This window comes from Prionailurus bengalensis, chromosome B2 (assembly GCF_016509475.1).
Source record: "Prionailurus bengalensis isolate Pbe53 chromosome B2, Fcat_Pben_1.1_paternal_pri, whole genome shotgun sequence".
Lineage (NCBI taxonomy): Eukaryota > Metazoa > Chordata > Mammalia > Carnivora > Felidae > Prionailurus > Prionailurus bengalensis.
In genome coordinates this window covers 40,880,573-40,896,734 of record NC_057349.1, presented here as the reverse complement: position 1 = coordinate 40,896,734, position 16,162 = coordinate 40,880,573, and the positions used below count along the sequence as shown (strand labels likewise).

Below are 16,162 nucleotides of genomic sequence, written 5' to 3'. Positions count from 1 at the left end.
CCTCTTTTCTGCCTTCATTGTTAACCCATCTCAAGGGCCCCAGTGTCCAAGAGTTTTCATGCCAACAACCTGAAAAGCTTTCTTAGTGCTGCTTTTCCTTAACTGCTCCATACAAAATCAATGCCAGATTCTTTCAGTTCTCCCTGCAAAGTAAATCTCAGTTTCATCCATCTCACCATCTTTGTTTCCATCCAAGTTCAAGCCACCTTTAATTTTTGCTTATATGGCTATACTCTTAATCCTTTCTCCAAGTATAAGCCAGTGATTGTAATACTCCCTTACCTACCTCTTCAGCCTCATTTCATGCTTCTTTTTCCCCTTGCTCATTATAATTTCATACTGGCTGGGGCACCTGTGTGGCTCATTTGGTTGAGTGTCTGACTCTTGGTTTTAGATCAGGTCATGATCCTAGAGTTGTGGGATAGAGCCCTGTATTAGACCCTATGCTGACAGCACAGAGCCTGCTTGGGATTCTCTCTCTCTGCCCTTTCCCTACTCACATGCACACTCTCTCAAAGTAAATAAACTTTTGGGGCTCCTGGATGGCTCAGTCGGTTAAGCGGCTGTATCTTGGTTTCAGCTCAGGTCATGATCTCATGGTTTGTGAGTTTGAGCCATGCATCAGGCTCCATACTGACAGGGCAGAGCCTGCTTGGGATTCTCTGTCTCCCTCCCTCCCTCTCTCTCTCTCTCTGCCCCTTCCCTGTGTGCACACTCATGTTCTCTCTCGAAATAAATAAACTTTTAAAAGTTATTTTTTAAAATGTTTAATCATTTTGAGAGCAAGAGAGAGTGAGCAAGGGAGGGGCAGAGAGAGGAGGAGACAGAGCGTGAGCAGGGGAGGGGCAGAAAGAAAGGGAGATACAGAATCTGAAGTAGGCTCCAGGCTCTAAGCTGTCAAGACAGAGCCTGACACAGGGCTTGAATCCATGAACCATGAAATCATGACCTGAGCCAAAATCGGACGTTTAACCAAGTGAGCCACCCAGGTGCCTCACCCCACCCCTTCTTTAATATATTAAATATGTAGTGAGCTCTCTCATAATGTATTATGGTTACCGTATAAGATTTATTTCATTCTATCTTATTTAAAACTTAATTAAGATCATGTCTGTTATCACACCTGTCTCTTCCACTAAGTAAGAACTTCCTGAGAATAAAAGAGTAAAACTCATTTATCTTTGTGTTTCCCATGGTATCCACTTTGTCTAGGGCATAGTAGGTGCTCAGTTAATGTTGGGGAGGTAGAGAAGAGGATATTCTGTATCCTCTATCGTCCAAGCTCTAATTTTTCTATGCCTTCCTGGGAGAGTCTTCTTTTCAACCAGGTAGGACTATGCTCTTTTTTATACCAGGGTCATTGAGTTCAGGGCCTTTGATGGGAGAAGAACTTAAAAGTTCTGACCCTTTATAGTTGACTTATACATCGTTTGGGGTCCATTTATGCACCAGCCCCATGATGGCCTGTCATCTTGATTTGAATTTGGCTTCATTTTCACTGAAGCTAATATGGATATGTTACAAGTTAGTATTCATTTCAATAGTAAGGAATGTTGTTCCTTCCTCTGGTTGGTATTTTTTCTGTTTTTGCCTCACTTTAAAATGCATAGCTGGCTTGAGGTTTTCTTTCTATTCATTTCGTAAAAATAAACACACACACAAGTCCACAATTCATCTAGCTAGAGACAACTGTCATTAATACCTTGGTGTATATTATTCCAGCTATTCATTTTCTGTTTATAATTCGTTAAACAGATATTTATTGATCTCCCAAGAAAGTGACAGGCACTATTTTAGATAGAGGGAAGTATAGCAATGAACTATATAGACAAGGTCCTAACTCTCATGAAATAGAAAAAGATAATACAAAAGCAAGTACAGGTTAGGTGATGATAAATGCCTAAAAAAAAAAAAAAAAAGAAAGAAAAAAAAACAGGATAAAGGAATATGAGTAGTTACAGAAAGTTGTTTGGATAAGATGATATTTGACATTGTGTCCTATTTGCATAGCCTTTTTGATTATTCAAATGTATTTAGTTACTTGCTTTTTCAGTATATCATGAACATCTTGCCATGTTAATAAATAGATTTCTATAATTTATTTTTAAAATATTTTCTTACAGTTTATTTAATTGTGGCGAGGGGGGCAGAGAGGAAGAGAGAGAATCCTAAGCAGACTCCGTGCTGTCAATGCAGAGCCCTGCACGGGGCTCGATCTCATGAACCATGAGATCATGACCCAAGCTGAAATCAAGAGTTGGACTCCTAAGTGACTGAGCCACCCAGGTGCCCTTATAATATTTTAAATGACCTTAATTTGAAATTATTGTATGGATACCAAAATTTATTTAACCAGTCAAATAACCTCCTGTTTGACAAAATTGTTTACTTTGGATAAATGTCAAGGAGTAGAATTGCTAGGTCAAAGGGTATGAAGAATTTTGAGATATGTAATATGTATTCCTAGATTATTTTTCAGAAAGATAGCGCCAGTCAGTACTTGCCAGCAGTGTATACACGAACCCATCCCTTACCTGCTGGGTGTGATTTCTTTAGTGACTCTTTTTTTAAAAAAGTTTTTTAAATGTTCATTTATTTTTGAGAGAGAGAGAGAAAGAGAAACACAAGCAGGGGAGGTATAGAGAGAAGGGGACAGAAGATCTGAAGTGGGCTCTGCGCTGACAGCAGTGAGCCCAATGAGGGGCTTGAACCCACAAACCAGGAGATCATGACGTAAGTCAAAGTCAGATGCTTAACCAGCTGAGTCACCCAGGCACCCCTCTTTAGTGACTCTTGAATAAGACTCTAATAAGGAAAGATTCTCTTTGAAGTCCTAATTGTTTCTCTTTCTCCAGCCTATCTTCCTCTCCCTACTAACCCATGTGCCTAGTTCTCTGACCTTGTCTCCTCATTCATACTTACCCTCCCTGTGTTCCAAATTATTTTTTTCTGTGCCTCACTCCTCAACATTAACCAAGATTCTCACTTCCTAAGTACCTTATTCCCAGCTTGCTGACACATGAATTCATATTAAAGTATTTATTACTGATAACTTAATCTGGAGAGTTGATATGTTTTAAAAGAGGATTCACATTAACTCAAAGGTGTTAAATTCTAAAGATGGTATTTTAGGCAGTTTGAAATATTTTACCCAGATTCTTTTAAGTCATTCCATGTAGATGACTGTCTGCTTTATCTGTGCACAGTGCCCACCCTGCTTTCCAGTTTTGTGTCCCTGGATGTGACTTTGACTTGTTTTCCTGCATTTGCTTAACCTGTCAGTTACCTTTTCCATATTGTTTTTTCTTTTCTTCGTAGTTGTCATTATGATTTTTAAATTTAACATATTTAATTGCATAGAGAACACATTCAACATCTACCAAAGGGTATATAATAAAAAGACTCCTGTCCATCTTTGTTCTCTACTTCCTTCTCCAGAGGCAGCCAGTGTTTCCATAATATTGAGTATTTTTCTAAATATTTTGGGATACATAAGTAAGTATATTGCCATTATGATGTATTCTCCCTGGTAAGGCAGCACTATGGAGTCTAGTTCTGTTTGAGCCTTGCAGACAGATTTCTCGGGTTTTCCCTGGTTTATATAGATTTAGGCCCTGGAAATACGGTCATATGGCCCTGTATCTATTATAGTGGTAAGCTGCTTGCTTTTTCTGAGAGAAGACAGGTCTAGACTACCTTGAATTCCTTCTGAGTGCAGGTGTTTTCCCTCTAGGAATCCAAAATAAACAGTGAGAATTCCCATACTAAGAGCCCCAAGCCTGCTGAGAGCCTCCAGCCAGCTACTAAGCATTCTGATCAGCCCATTGCTGCCTATGAGTATTATGATGCTGGCAATCACTGGTGCAAAGACTGCAACACCATCTGTGGGACCATGTTTGACTTCTTCACTCATATGCACAATAAGAAGCACACACAGGTAGGTATCATGCCCACTGTTCTTTCCATTCTCGCCCTCCTTCCCCTCAAACGTCTATACCCCCATCTGCATTACAAAGCTGGAAAATGAAACATTCTCATATGGGCAGGAGCCCCAATCTGAAGAGCCAAGAGATACCAACAAAGGAGACACCATCCCCAGGGCTCAGTCCAGGGGACCTGCCTGTAACTAAACACCATGACAAGTGTAAGTGAGGCTTCTGCCTCTTTTGATTCCTTGAGTACCTGATTATTTGTTTCATTTTATCTATTGCTAGTACTTGCTCTAACATGTGTTTACCTTTTCCACAGGTGATTTCCGTTTAAACAGTTCGCAGAGAGGGTGGGGGTGGGTACCTGGGGGCTTCTGGTCCCCCCTGGTGTGGGGGAGAAAAAGGAAAGAAAAGGGGTCATTGAGTTTTAGTGCTGTTATGTGAGCACCTCTGCCTCTTGCAAATAGACACTGGATCCCTACAACAGACCTTGGGCTTCAAAGACCCAGAGTGAGGCCAAGCAAGATGCTGTAAAACGTACTGACAAGATAACTGTTCCTGCAAAAGGTATGTTCCCCCCTGGCTCCACTTGTAGTTTCCTTACATTTAGCCAAAGAAGAGGTGTCCCTGAACTAGGTACTAGGAAGCAGCATAGGATGAGACATAACTGTTTTGTTAACAACGGTGTAAGAATGCCTTCTATGTGCAAAACAGTGTACTAGAGTCTAAAGAAATAGAGATCTGTAAGACAAGAATGCTCTCTACTCATATGGCCAAAATTCTAACACATGTGACATATACATACCACATACTACTGGCTCAGTCGGTAGAGCATGCAGCTCTTGATCTCAGGGTTATGCGTTCAGTCCCCATGTTGGGCATGGAGCCTACTTAAAAAAATTTTTTTTTAATATATGTATACTTTTTTTCGTCACTGATTTATGCACTAAAATCTCATTTATTTAGAGTCCACGTAAATAAAGAACAGTAAAAGGTATGGTAATTTAACTGCCTTTTCAACTAAGAACTAGAAAATATTTTTGAATAGTTGTTATTGGGGATAAGTTGAGAAGTAGAAAGTTTCTTTTGTCTTTTTACTTCTCAATTTCTTACCTTTGTAAGTAGTCAACGCTGCTCCATCCTTTAGATCTATAGAAGGTAGATTCCTGAGTCAATACCAACATGAGAGATCCTCATACAAATGGTACTGAGCTAGCATCCTACAATGCTTAGTGGTAGTTGGAGTTTGAGGAGAGTCAACAACAGAAATGAGTCTGGCACAGAAAACTCCTGAATTAACCAGTTAGTGTTCCCAAGAGGTAGAAGGGCTAGAGGTCCTGAGTTGAAGCTTTAAATTGGGAAAACTGTGCCATTTGGATTCATCTAAATGCCATTTCTGACTGGAAAGTGGGTAAGGTCCTATATACCATTAACTTTTTTACTGCAAAGGGAAGTGGGATTTCCTTTACTGACGTCCTGGGTGGGAATGACTTATTTTCTTGACTTCTACTTCTTCCAGGGTCTGAGTTTCTGATTCCCATCACTGGATATTACTGCCAGCTCTGTGAGGAATTTTTGGGGGATCCAATTTCCGGAGAGCAACATGTGAAGGGTCACCAACACAATGAGAAATACAAGGTTGGTCTTTGTAGTAGTTGTGGAGTTTCCTACTTTCTCCAGTAATCCTTTTGACTTTGTCAAACCACTTCAGAGCCAGAAAAAGTTGTTAATACTTCAAATTCCATGTAATCTCTAGGAAGTTCTTGTCAGTCTTAATAAGAGATGCTGACCTGGTAGAACCATCTATATCCTTGAAGAAGATGACTCTAGGGGTTTCTACCAATTGAATTCCAGTAGTAGCAGGGCCAAGATTTTCTTTCTTATTGTATTTTGACCAGTTGTTGAGCCTTTATGTTTTCTCTTCCCAGAAATATGTGGTTGAAAACCCATTGTATGAGGAGCGGCGGAATCTAGACCGCCAAGCTGGCTTGGCTGTGGTCCTAGAGACAGAACGGCGACGGCAGAACGAGCTAAAGCGCAAACTTAGTGAGAAACCAAAGGAGGAGAAGAAAGAAAAAAAGGCAAAGGTCTTGAAGGAAGTAAAAGAGGATGACAGAGTCTCTGAGGAATTAGAGGACCAACTCTCTGAGGGTGGGAACTCCCCTGAAAAGGCTGAAAATAAAAGGAAGGGTAGCATCAAACTGCAATTAAAGGAAGAGGTAAAGAAAGAATCACCAACATCTTTTGGGAAATTCAGCTGGAAGAAGCCAGAAAAAGAGGAGGAAAAAAGTTCAATGGTCCCAAGTATTCCTAAGGAAGAGGTTGTGGAAAACAGTAAGGACAAAGAGGATGGGAAAGCTGAGGCTGGGAAGGCAAAGCCCATCAAAATCAAGCTCTCTGGGAAAACAGTTGTTGCACATACGAGCCCTTGGATGCCCGTTGTGACAACTTCAACCCAGACTAAGATCCGACCCAACCTGCCTATCCCATCCACAGTACTCCGCAAGTCAGGTTCAGCCACAGTGAGCAAGCCAGCTCCTCTTAACACCTTTCTGTCCATCAAATCCTCTGGAACTACTGCTAAGCCTCTGCCAGTGGTTAAAGAGTCTTCAGCTGATCTTCTCTTGCCTCCTGATATCATCTCCAAAGCATTTGGTGGGGAAGAAGTGATTCTAAAAGGGTCTCCAGAGGAAAAAATGGTACTGGCTGAAAAGAATGAACCATCCCATATACCTGAACAAGTGCTACCACCTCCTCCACCACCCCCTCCACCACCACCTCCGCCACCCCCAGTTATACCTCATCTAGCTTCTCCATCTCCTGCTCAGACAAATGCTGTCTTGGCTCCAGTCAAATCAAACCCAGCTGTATCTCACACTCTCAGCCCTGGCTTCCTGGGTCCTAACATTTTGAATCCTGTGTTGCCAGTAGCCATCATGGCGTCGGCACAGCCAGCTGCCATTCCTTCCGATGAGACAGCTCCTGGGGTGAGTGAGAGTGACCGAGACCAGACCCTCTTCTCTGTGTTAGTGCGTCCTCCACCTCCCCTCTCAAGTGTGTTCAGTGAACAAGCCAAAAAATTGGAAAAGCGAAATTCATGCTTAGCCACAGCCAATGCTAAGGACCTATATGATATATTCTACAGTAGTGGTGGAAAGGGGGCCCCTGAGACTAAGCTGAGTGGCGGTCTGTTGGCCAATGGGGAAAATAGCACTCTTTCTAGAGTCGAAAGTTCAGACACCTCTTCCACTTCCACTTTGAACAACAGTACATCCCAAGAGGGATTGCCTCCAGATAGAAGTTTGATCTCTGCTCCTGAAAAGCCCACTGCAAAAACTCTGGTGTCCCTAGGGAAATGGTCAGTTGTAGAACACACAGACTCAGAAAACAGAGGCAGTGGCTATGGATTCCTACAGCCTCTGACAAGGTTGTGCCATAGCAGGCCTTACGAAACTATTACCCCAAAGACAGATACTTTGGCCATGTGGACTTCTAGCTCCTTCCAGAGTGATACTAATAGGGATATATCTCCAGGAGGAAAAATCGAGCTTGATCTCGGAGAACCAGGACCACCAGGTGTAGAGCCAGCCCCTCAGCTGTCAGATATGCACTGTCATATCATGGAATCTCAGAAGTTGGTAGAAACCCACCTTATAGACTCTGGTAACCAGGATGAGGAAATTCAAGAGCTCCACAAATCTAAGGATTGTGAGGAAAGTGAGGTAGAGGTAAACAATAAACTAAGAGAAAAGAGACCAAAGCTTTCTGAAGGGATGGTAGGAGAGGAAACAGGTATCAGTGTTGGGCCCAATAGCATAGAGGATTCTAATTTGAACCATGGGGACAGATGTACATGGGAGGGAGAAATAGAACAGTCTGAGTTGCAAATGACTGACAAAAAGGCTGAACAGTCCAGGAAATTGATGACAGTAAGTGAAACTCAAAGTAAAGTAGTGAGTGACTTGAGTGCACAGGCTCCCTCTTCCACAAAGGCAAAAATAGACTCATTTCCACCAGAAGCTAGGTCTTTACTCCAGAACCCACAAGATATACCTGTGAAAGTTTCTGCTCCGGAATTGCTTCTCCAGTCCCCAGCCAGATCAGATATGTGTTTAACAGATAGTGCACAGGAACAAGGAGTTTCAACTGGTAATGAAGAGTGGCTAGAAAATTCAGCTCCAGAATCTTCTTCCAGGACAAGTTACAGAAGCCTCAAACTCCAGAGAGAAAGATCAAAAGACTTGCAGGGTAAAATGATTTATGAACTGACTGTTTGGGATGAAAATAATAAGTCAGAGACCTGGGAGAACCCAGAGAAACCAGAAACAGAAACCCTGGAGCTACAAGATGTCCATCCAGAATTAACAGTGACAATAGAAAGCAAGGCCTTAGAAGACTTTGCAGTTACAGACTTAAAAGTAGAAGAGCTTGCTGCCCTGGGGAACCTGGGGGATATGGGTGTTGATTTCTGCAATACTCGGGTAGACCAAGCACATAGATCCCCAAATGTCCTGTCTCAGAAAGTGTGTGAAGAAAATTCTATGTCACCTATAGGATGTAATCCCTCCACTCTCCCTGACTTGGAACCAATCCCATCCTTTTCTGAGTTTCCATTAGATTCTCCCAAAACCCTGGTGCTTAACTTTGGAGCAGAAGGTGAACAAAACTCATCTAATCCCAGAAGTGGAAGGATCACCCCTAACATTTTGAAAACTGGACTTCCTATAGAAAATGTTAACCTTGGTTTGGGGAGCTTAGAGGGAACACACCAAGCACTTGACCTATTAGCAGGAGGAATGATGCCTGAAGAAGTGGAAGAAACTTCTCAATTAGAGAAACAAGATTCACTCAGATTGGAATCGGAAACAATTAATCCTGCAGGCCTTGGGCCATCTCCTTGCCTTCCAGACCTTGTTGAATTTGTCACACGGACATCTGGAGTTCAAAAAGAGAAGATATGTTCTCTTCTTTCTGAGCCAGGTGACCCTCCTAAGTGTAGTTCCCCGGAGACGGGACCACTACAGCTAGAAATACCGAAAGTATCCATCACACATCTAGCAATTCCTCAAGTAGATGAGGACACTGACCACCCTTTGAATTTGGCAAAATCTCTGGCTTCAGGGTCTCCTACAAGGGAGCAAATAGTTGGAGGCAATATGGTCCCTCAGGAAATAACTGCACAAGAAGCTTCAGTTGCTGCCACCCAGGACCACACAGAATCCAGTGTTCATGACTAAAAGTACACATCCAGAGCTACTTGTGGATGAATCAAATTGGCTTCTAGAAATCAGGTGCCCAGATGATCCAGGACTAGTTGGCTATCTCATCTGGAACCTACACCAAGAGATGCAGTAAGCATCTTACAGTAAATGTTCATGGAAGCCAAAAGTTTACCTCTTTCCTTTTTTTTCCTTTTTTCTTAAGATACCAGACAAATCAGTCATAACTTCTATACATATCTGTAAAAAAGTATTTTTCTGTTGTTATTATTTTTATTTTTATTTTTTGCCAATTTGCTTTCTCCTACTTTGTCATTAAAATCAAATGTCTGTCTGGCTCACCACATAGTGTGCTTTGATTGATTGTATTTTGGCTTTGACTCTGCCATTTCTGGAATGTGGGGGAGGAGGGAGACAGAGAGCTGACTTCGATTGCTATGTTGTATTCCTACCCAATTTCCTGGGCAGCTGATGGATCTCTGGGAGAAACACCAGAAAGCCTGCTGAAATGGAAAACTACTAATGAAGGAAGGATTGTTCATCTCTTAGGCTTCCATTTGGATGGGCCTGCCTTAACATTGTTTGAAATGCAGCGTGAGTAGCTCTTTTGTTTACTGTTTACTTCCTTGTGCCATGTCAACCCCACACTTCCTTTATCCTGTTGCCTTTGCTTGAAATGGTTCTGCTAACCCACAAACCTGTTTGGAAATCGCCTCAATAAATGAAGAAAATCTAGCAGGTTCACTTTTGGAAGACGACAAATCGGTAAGGCTTATTCATGGCTCAATGCCAGGAGCAGATATGCTTTTTGGGTCACTTTTATTTTTGAAACAGCCTTTGTGTTCATTGTATTGTGATCCAGTAACATTTTGTGTTAAATTGTGTAGCAGCCATTTCTGTTCTGAAGAGGTAGAAGAGCTGAAACTTGTTTTGGGATTGGACTCATTCTCTGTTCCACAATCCATATGTGTTCTTTCCTCTACCTCTCCCTTTCCCAAGTTATTTCCACCATAGTGTGATGTTTGGGGTTGTACATTTTGTTCAAAAGATTAAAGAATTTATAAGTTGGCTTGGACAAGTTTAATTTTATTTTTAATGTGTTAATTACTTGGAATAAATGCATTAACCTCATGTTTCTTTCTGGATTTTGTTTTGAAAACCACACACATTTGAACTCCACAGGAAAACTAGAACAATGAACTCCTGCTGTCCTGTTGTCTATCTCCTCCCTCCCAGTCGTTTTTTCCCCCCATTTGTTAGGGCTGCTTCCATCATGTAAGATTGTTAAATTATGTAGTCTGTGCCCAGTGCTGCCTGGGTGGGTAGTGAGTAGGCAATAGTGGTCTGGTTTTGGTATATTCCTATTGTGAAGCTTTTCATAAACTCTTATATTGGCTCTCCCTGTGCTCTGGAAGCTGAGCTCCCCATAGAACATTCATGTTCTTGCTGAAGGTGCTCTTGGGGATCAGAAAGCTTAGTCCTCAGATTTTTTTCTTTTCTTTTCTTTTTTTTTAATGTTTATTTTTGAGAGAGACAGCGCATGAGCAAGGGAGGGGCAGAGAGAGAGAGAGGGAGACACAGAATCTGAAGCAGGCTCCAGGCTCCGAGCTGTCAGCACAGAGTCCAACACAGGGCTCGAACTCACGAGCCGTGAGATCATGACCTGAGCCAAAGTCGGGTGCTTAACCATCTCCCCAGTCCTCAGATTTTCTGATCTCTGTCCCAGTTTCCTCTTTACTTTCTTGTTGTCAGAAATTTATAACCTGGCTCAACAGAGGCTTAAGAGTCTTGTTTTCTACCCACTCCCTCAAAAATAATGCAAAGTTGCTGATCTTTTTTCCTAGGAATTTTTTTCCCTGTTAACTTGTTTGCAGAGCTGCAGAATCCTAGGTTGAGTTTGGGGAGGCTATTTACTTTTTCTAAAGCCTTGACTAATGTCTACTTAGAAGATGTCCTGGCCTTTGTTGTTGTTCATGTTGTGGAAAGGGCACATATTTGGGAGAGTTAAGTCCTTGAATGTTCCTCAGCCATTTGCCTTGCTGTAATATTGGACAAGTTACCACACCTCACTGTGCCACAGGGATTTTTTTTTTTTCCCTCCTTTAAGATGAGGATCATTATCTCCATTGCAGCACCAAATGTATCCAGGGTCATGCCATCCCTAGTAGTCTTCCTAGGCCTGCTTTTTAGGCTGAAGCTTGAGTTTAATGCACTTTTCTGGCCCAGAAACAATAGACTGACTCAGAAGGTGCCCTTTAGATGAACGTAAACCCAGGTGAGCTTCGGAGATGTATTTGTTTTTCTGGAGAACTACTCCTTCCCTATTCTGGCAGCCTATCTACAGGAATCAGAGAACCTAAGAGTTTAAAATGCCAGATATTACTTAGTGAGTTCATCTCCCTTTGGGGACAGATGGTTGTGTTTAGAGTGGAGAGGGGTTAATCTTGTCCAGATCTCTTACCCTTATTCTATATCTGAGGGAGTCAGAATCTTCCTCTTTAGGTTAGGAGAGGGACACTGGAGAACGGTAGGGAAGAGAAAAGAGGCAAAATCTAGGCAGTACAGAACTAATTCAAGTAGCTGTGGCTGGAGTACTTTGAATTATTTTCTTGTACTTGATACCTTCAGGCTTTTTCTAGAATAGTGAGTGGATTCCTACTTGTAAGAAACAATAGTATTCTTCATATCTGCCTTGAACTAGCAGAAGGAGAGCCTTTAGGATTCTGTAGTCTGGGCAGGAAGTGTTGCTGGCTTTCTCTTTGATCAGTAGGATCTAGCTTTGAGCCCATCCAGAGAAGCCTTGTGATAGGAAAGGCAGAACTCTAACCCAGTTGCCAGCATCTAAAAGTAGGGCCTATTTTTATTCAGCACTATCACAGCACTGAATAAATGTTCACCTTAGGAGACAGGCACATGCAAGGAGTGGGCCCTAATCTTTGTATGTCGCTTATGGTGTCAGAGATAACTATTTTAATATTCTGCAAACATCAGAAAGTTTTTATTGGAATCTCTCAACTGTGAAAACAAATTATCAGTAGTTAGGTTTAAATTTGGGCAAACCTAATTTTACCTAATTTGTGTAAATAACCCCCCCAAATTCCACTTGGCTTTGTGAATGGAGACCTTTTGCTTCGTAAGCCATCTTCCTCCTATTCACGGGGCAAATAATACTCTTAATCTTTGTGGTAAGTATTCTCATTTTACCTAATACAGCTTCATCTCTAAAAAAATTAAAATCAAAAAGCTAGGTAATGCTTTGGTACCAAAGCATGCCAGGACATATGTCCATTTATCAACTGCCAGATTCAGGGACTGCGGAAGAATGGTGAGGCATTGGGCAGCAGGGATGGTTGGACATACAAAAACAGGCATCCTATAGGGACATTAAGTATGTGTTTAAAAAATAAAAAGAGGCATGTTCAGAGAGGAGACAGCCTATAAAGAAGTGAGATGGGTATATATTTTTTTAATGATTAGTTTTAAGAGAGAGAGCATAAGCAGGAGAGGGGCAAAGAGAGAGGGACAGAGGATCTGAAGCAGGCTCTGTGCTGACAGCAGCAAGCCTGATATGGTACTTGAACTCATGAGATCATGACCTGAGCCAAAATTGGATGCTCAACCAACTGAGCCATCGAAGCACCCTGTGAGATGGGTTTTTAAAAAATATACCCGAGGCACCTGGCTGGCTCAGTCAGTAGAGTATGCATCTCTTGATATCGGGGCCATGAGTTCAAGCCCTATGTTGGATCTAGAGCTTATGTAGAAAATAAATATCCCGGGGCGCCTGGGTGGCTCTGTCGGTTGGGCGTCCGACTTCGGCTCAGGTCATGATCTCATGGTTCCTGAGTTCGAGCCCCGCATTGGGCTCTGTGCTGACAGCTCAGAGCCCGGAGCCTGCTTCAGATTCTGTGTCTCCCTCTCTCTCTCTGACCCTCCCCCGTTCATGCTCTGTCTCTCTCTGTCTCAAATATAAATAAACATTAAATAAAAAAAAAAATAAAAAAGAAAATAAATATCCCTAAACCTTGGTTTTCACCTTAACAAAACATACCTGCCAAGCTTGGGATAAGAGAGAACCTAAGCAAGGTCTTCATTTATTAACAATTTTGTGAGAACATGGACAAATGAAAATAGTTTGGGATTGTGAACACATTTCTTTAGAGTTTAATTTTGTAATAACGTTTATGGAATTTTTAACCAAAAAAGTTCTGTATATGGTAACTGTTCATTGATAAGCCAAGCACTGGAACTGATAATGAAAATCTATCATTTAAAAAAAAATCACTCCCATCCTGGTTTGCCCTCAATGCTTATACACTTTCAGAGGACTCTGTATGTTTTCATTGTAGCAATTAATGTTTTAATTTTACATTTATGTGTTTATTTGATCAATATATGCCTTCCCCCACAACTAGATTATAAACTCTCCAAAGCAAGAAGTTTGTCTTTGCTTACAGTTTTTTCATGATTGTATTCCCAGTGCACAGTTGCCTGACCCACATAAGAGTGCTCAATAAAAATTCGTTAAAAGAATCAATGTGGTAATAGTAGCTATTTTTTGTTAACTGATTTTGAATACTCGGCAATTTATAAGTGGGTAAAAGCTGCAAACTGCTGATTGTATTTGTTGGGTACTTAGCACTCCAAAAGACTGCTTCTGTCCTGGATCTTTGTATACAAAGCACTGCCTATAACAGCAAATGCATATCAAGGCTGCCAGTGGCCTCTTCATTTGAACAGCATTCTGGCCAGGAGGGGGACACACTGCCCCTGAAGCTCCTAGAAGAAAAATTGAGGGTAGGAATGGGGATAAACTGACCTTAGAGTTACCAATAAAAGACTTTTGGACTCTAATTTTCAGATGGCTACCTTTCTCCTTCCAGCCAGATTTTATAGGCGCGTTGAAGTCAGTCAGTCAAACCCACATCTCTGATTTGGCGCAACATCCTCTTTGTCACCTCATAAAAACTAAGCCAAGCTGCCATTTGATTTCCGGAAGGAAACAAAAAAAAAAGCAAAAAGTTTGCTGTTGGTAGAAGGAGGAGGGATGCTTTCACTTCTTACTCTCTATTTTTGTTTCAACATCCTGACCATTTTATATAAAATATAAATATTTCACGCACATATAAAATAAGTACACACACACACACGTAAAATATGTAACTTTATGTCAGTAAGGGTTATCTGGTGCTGTGGAATTGTAGACCAGATTTTTTTTTTTTCCTTTGTGTGTGTATTTTTAAATATGTGTCTCTTTCACTCAGTGGATCCCTGTCTTCATTCTTACCAGTTCTCTATCATTATAAATAGGTCCTGCTGCTTTTCCTTCAAGACTCCCTAAATTCCTGTATTCCCATCAAGGCTGGGCAATGTACATTCTTCAGCCTCCATTCTTGAAGAATATTATTCTTTTCTTGTTTCTCTTTTCCTCTTCCCTTTCTCTTGCCCCCGCCTCTGTTTAGCTGTTTATGTATTTCCAAGTATACAAGCATTTGGCAATAAAATACTATAAATTGAGCTACTTGTCTTCACAAAGCTTACTTTAATGCAGGTACACAAAAGATACCACACAGTCTTTGCTGCATTCAAGAGGATAAAGGTTAATTCATATCTAGATGTATTGATTAAAAGCTTTATAGGCTTTTGTTCATTCCACTGGTGGAAGATCAGGAGAGAAAGGTGTTTTGTAGAAAACAATGGAAATGAGCATGTTTAAGGGAAGTGAATCAGCAGGGTGAAAGTAGAGGCAGAGTTACATGATAGAGGATATGGAGAAAGATGGCAAAGAGGTAAAGTCAAGCATATTGAGGTATTTTCTTTCATCTCCTCTGATACTCTGCCCCTGCTAAAGTTCCACCCAGCTCTCCAACAGCCTACCTACATAAGGATGATTATGAAGATGTTTACTGACTTTTGCCCGCCTCTCTTCCTTTCTTTTCAGGAGCAATTGCAGAAGTCTTCAGATTTCCAGAAGGAAGGACTGCAGAAGACATCTCTGCCTCAGGGAGGCAGGGATAGAAGCCACAGAGACCAAAGAAATGATGAGCGCCCTTGGGGCCAGTAGGTAGTCACCTCTAAGGTCTGACTTTCAGAAGGTGGGTATGACTGCTGGGGCAGGAATGGGTTGTGGAGAAGACCCTGTGTTTTTAACTGCCAGGAAGTGGTGAATTGGGTGAGCGAGTATGTATGTCTGTATTTTTGTAGCAGTAGAATAGGGACGAGATAAGGATAGGCATATAGATGTATATTTTAAACTTGCCACTCCTCATCTCCAATTATCTCCTAACTTCCATCTCTCATTTTGTGCCACACTTACGTTAAAGCTGTGGAGTTCAGGTCTTCTCATCCGTCCTGGATCCAGGGGCCCCAGTGTTCCCAGCAAGTAGAACATCTACTGTCTCAGTTTCATTCTTGTCCATTTAAGAATCAAGGTAAAAATTTGGCATGTCCTTAGAGGAGTGGGGTATGAATGGACAAACGAGGCAGAGGGATGGGGAGACAATCACAAAAGGTAGTGTTTGAAAAATCCTGACTTCAGGATTTCTGACTTCAGGACCGCTGTCTACCACTTTTCATTCAGACTTACTACCTCTCCTACACTCACTGAAACATCTAGTACACAGAAGCGGGCAAGCATCATTTCAAACTACCAGGGAAACCCCTTACTCTCTATCTAAAATGCTAGTAGGTACTTTATTTACTCCTTTTTGCACTTTGGGACTGTGGAGGAAGAAAACCAAAATCAAATAAAATTTTAGCTGACCTTTAAGTCCTTTAAACTCTGAGATTCATTTAAATCTGAGCTCCCCCTGATCCAGATTTGCCCTTAAAACTCTTAGCCTACTTTTGTTCATGATTTGTAAATCCAGGCATTTTTAGAGTCCCAGAGGTCTAATTTACTACCCAAATAAATCTGTGGTTTGGGTAAGTTTTGGGAATACTTGTAACACTACAAGTACAAAGAACTGCATAATATACAACCAAAGCCACCAAAGGAATAAGAAGTAAGGGGAT

The 16,162-nt window shown here is 41.4% G+C and overlaps 1 protein-coding gene across 3 annotated transcripts in view; it reads left to right on the top strand.

Moving 5' to 3' along the window:
* Positions 1 to 15,917, top strand: part of ZNF318 (zinc finger protein 318) — a 33,091-nt gene extending 17,174 nt beyond the window's left edge. Inside the window, exons 7-10 of one of the 3 annotated variants that reach the window (XM_043591474.1) lie at positions 3,734 to 3,937; positions 4,397 to 4,496; positions 5,449 to 5,567; positions 5,858 to 10,279. In XM_043591474.1, the coding sequence (XP_043447409.1) occupies positions 3,734 to 3,937; positions 4,397 to 4,496; positions 5,449 to 5,567; positions 5,858 to 9,166 (3,732 nt within the window). In that variant the 3' untranslated portion in view covers positions 9,167 to 10,279. Of the gene's footprint in view, positions 1 to 3,733; positions 3,938 to 4,046; positions 4,145 to 4,396; positions 4,498 to 5,448; positions 5,568 to 5,857; positions 10,280 to 15,089 lie in introns of those variants that run through there. The other 2 variants (XM_043591477.1, XM_043591475.1) reach the window with 2 other exon arrangements.
* The last annotated feature ends 245 nt before the right edge of the window (positions 15,918 to 16,162 follow it).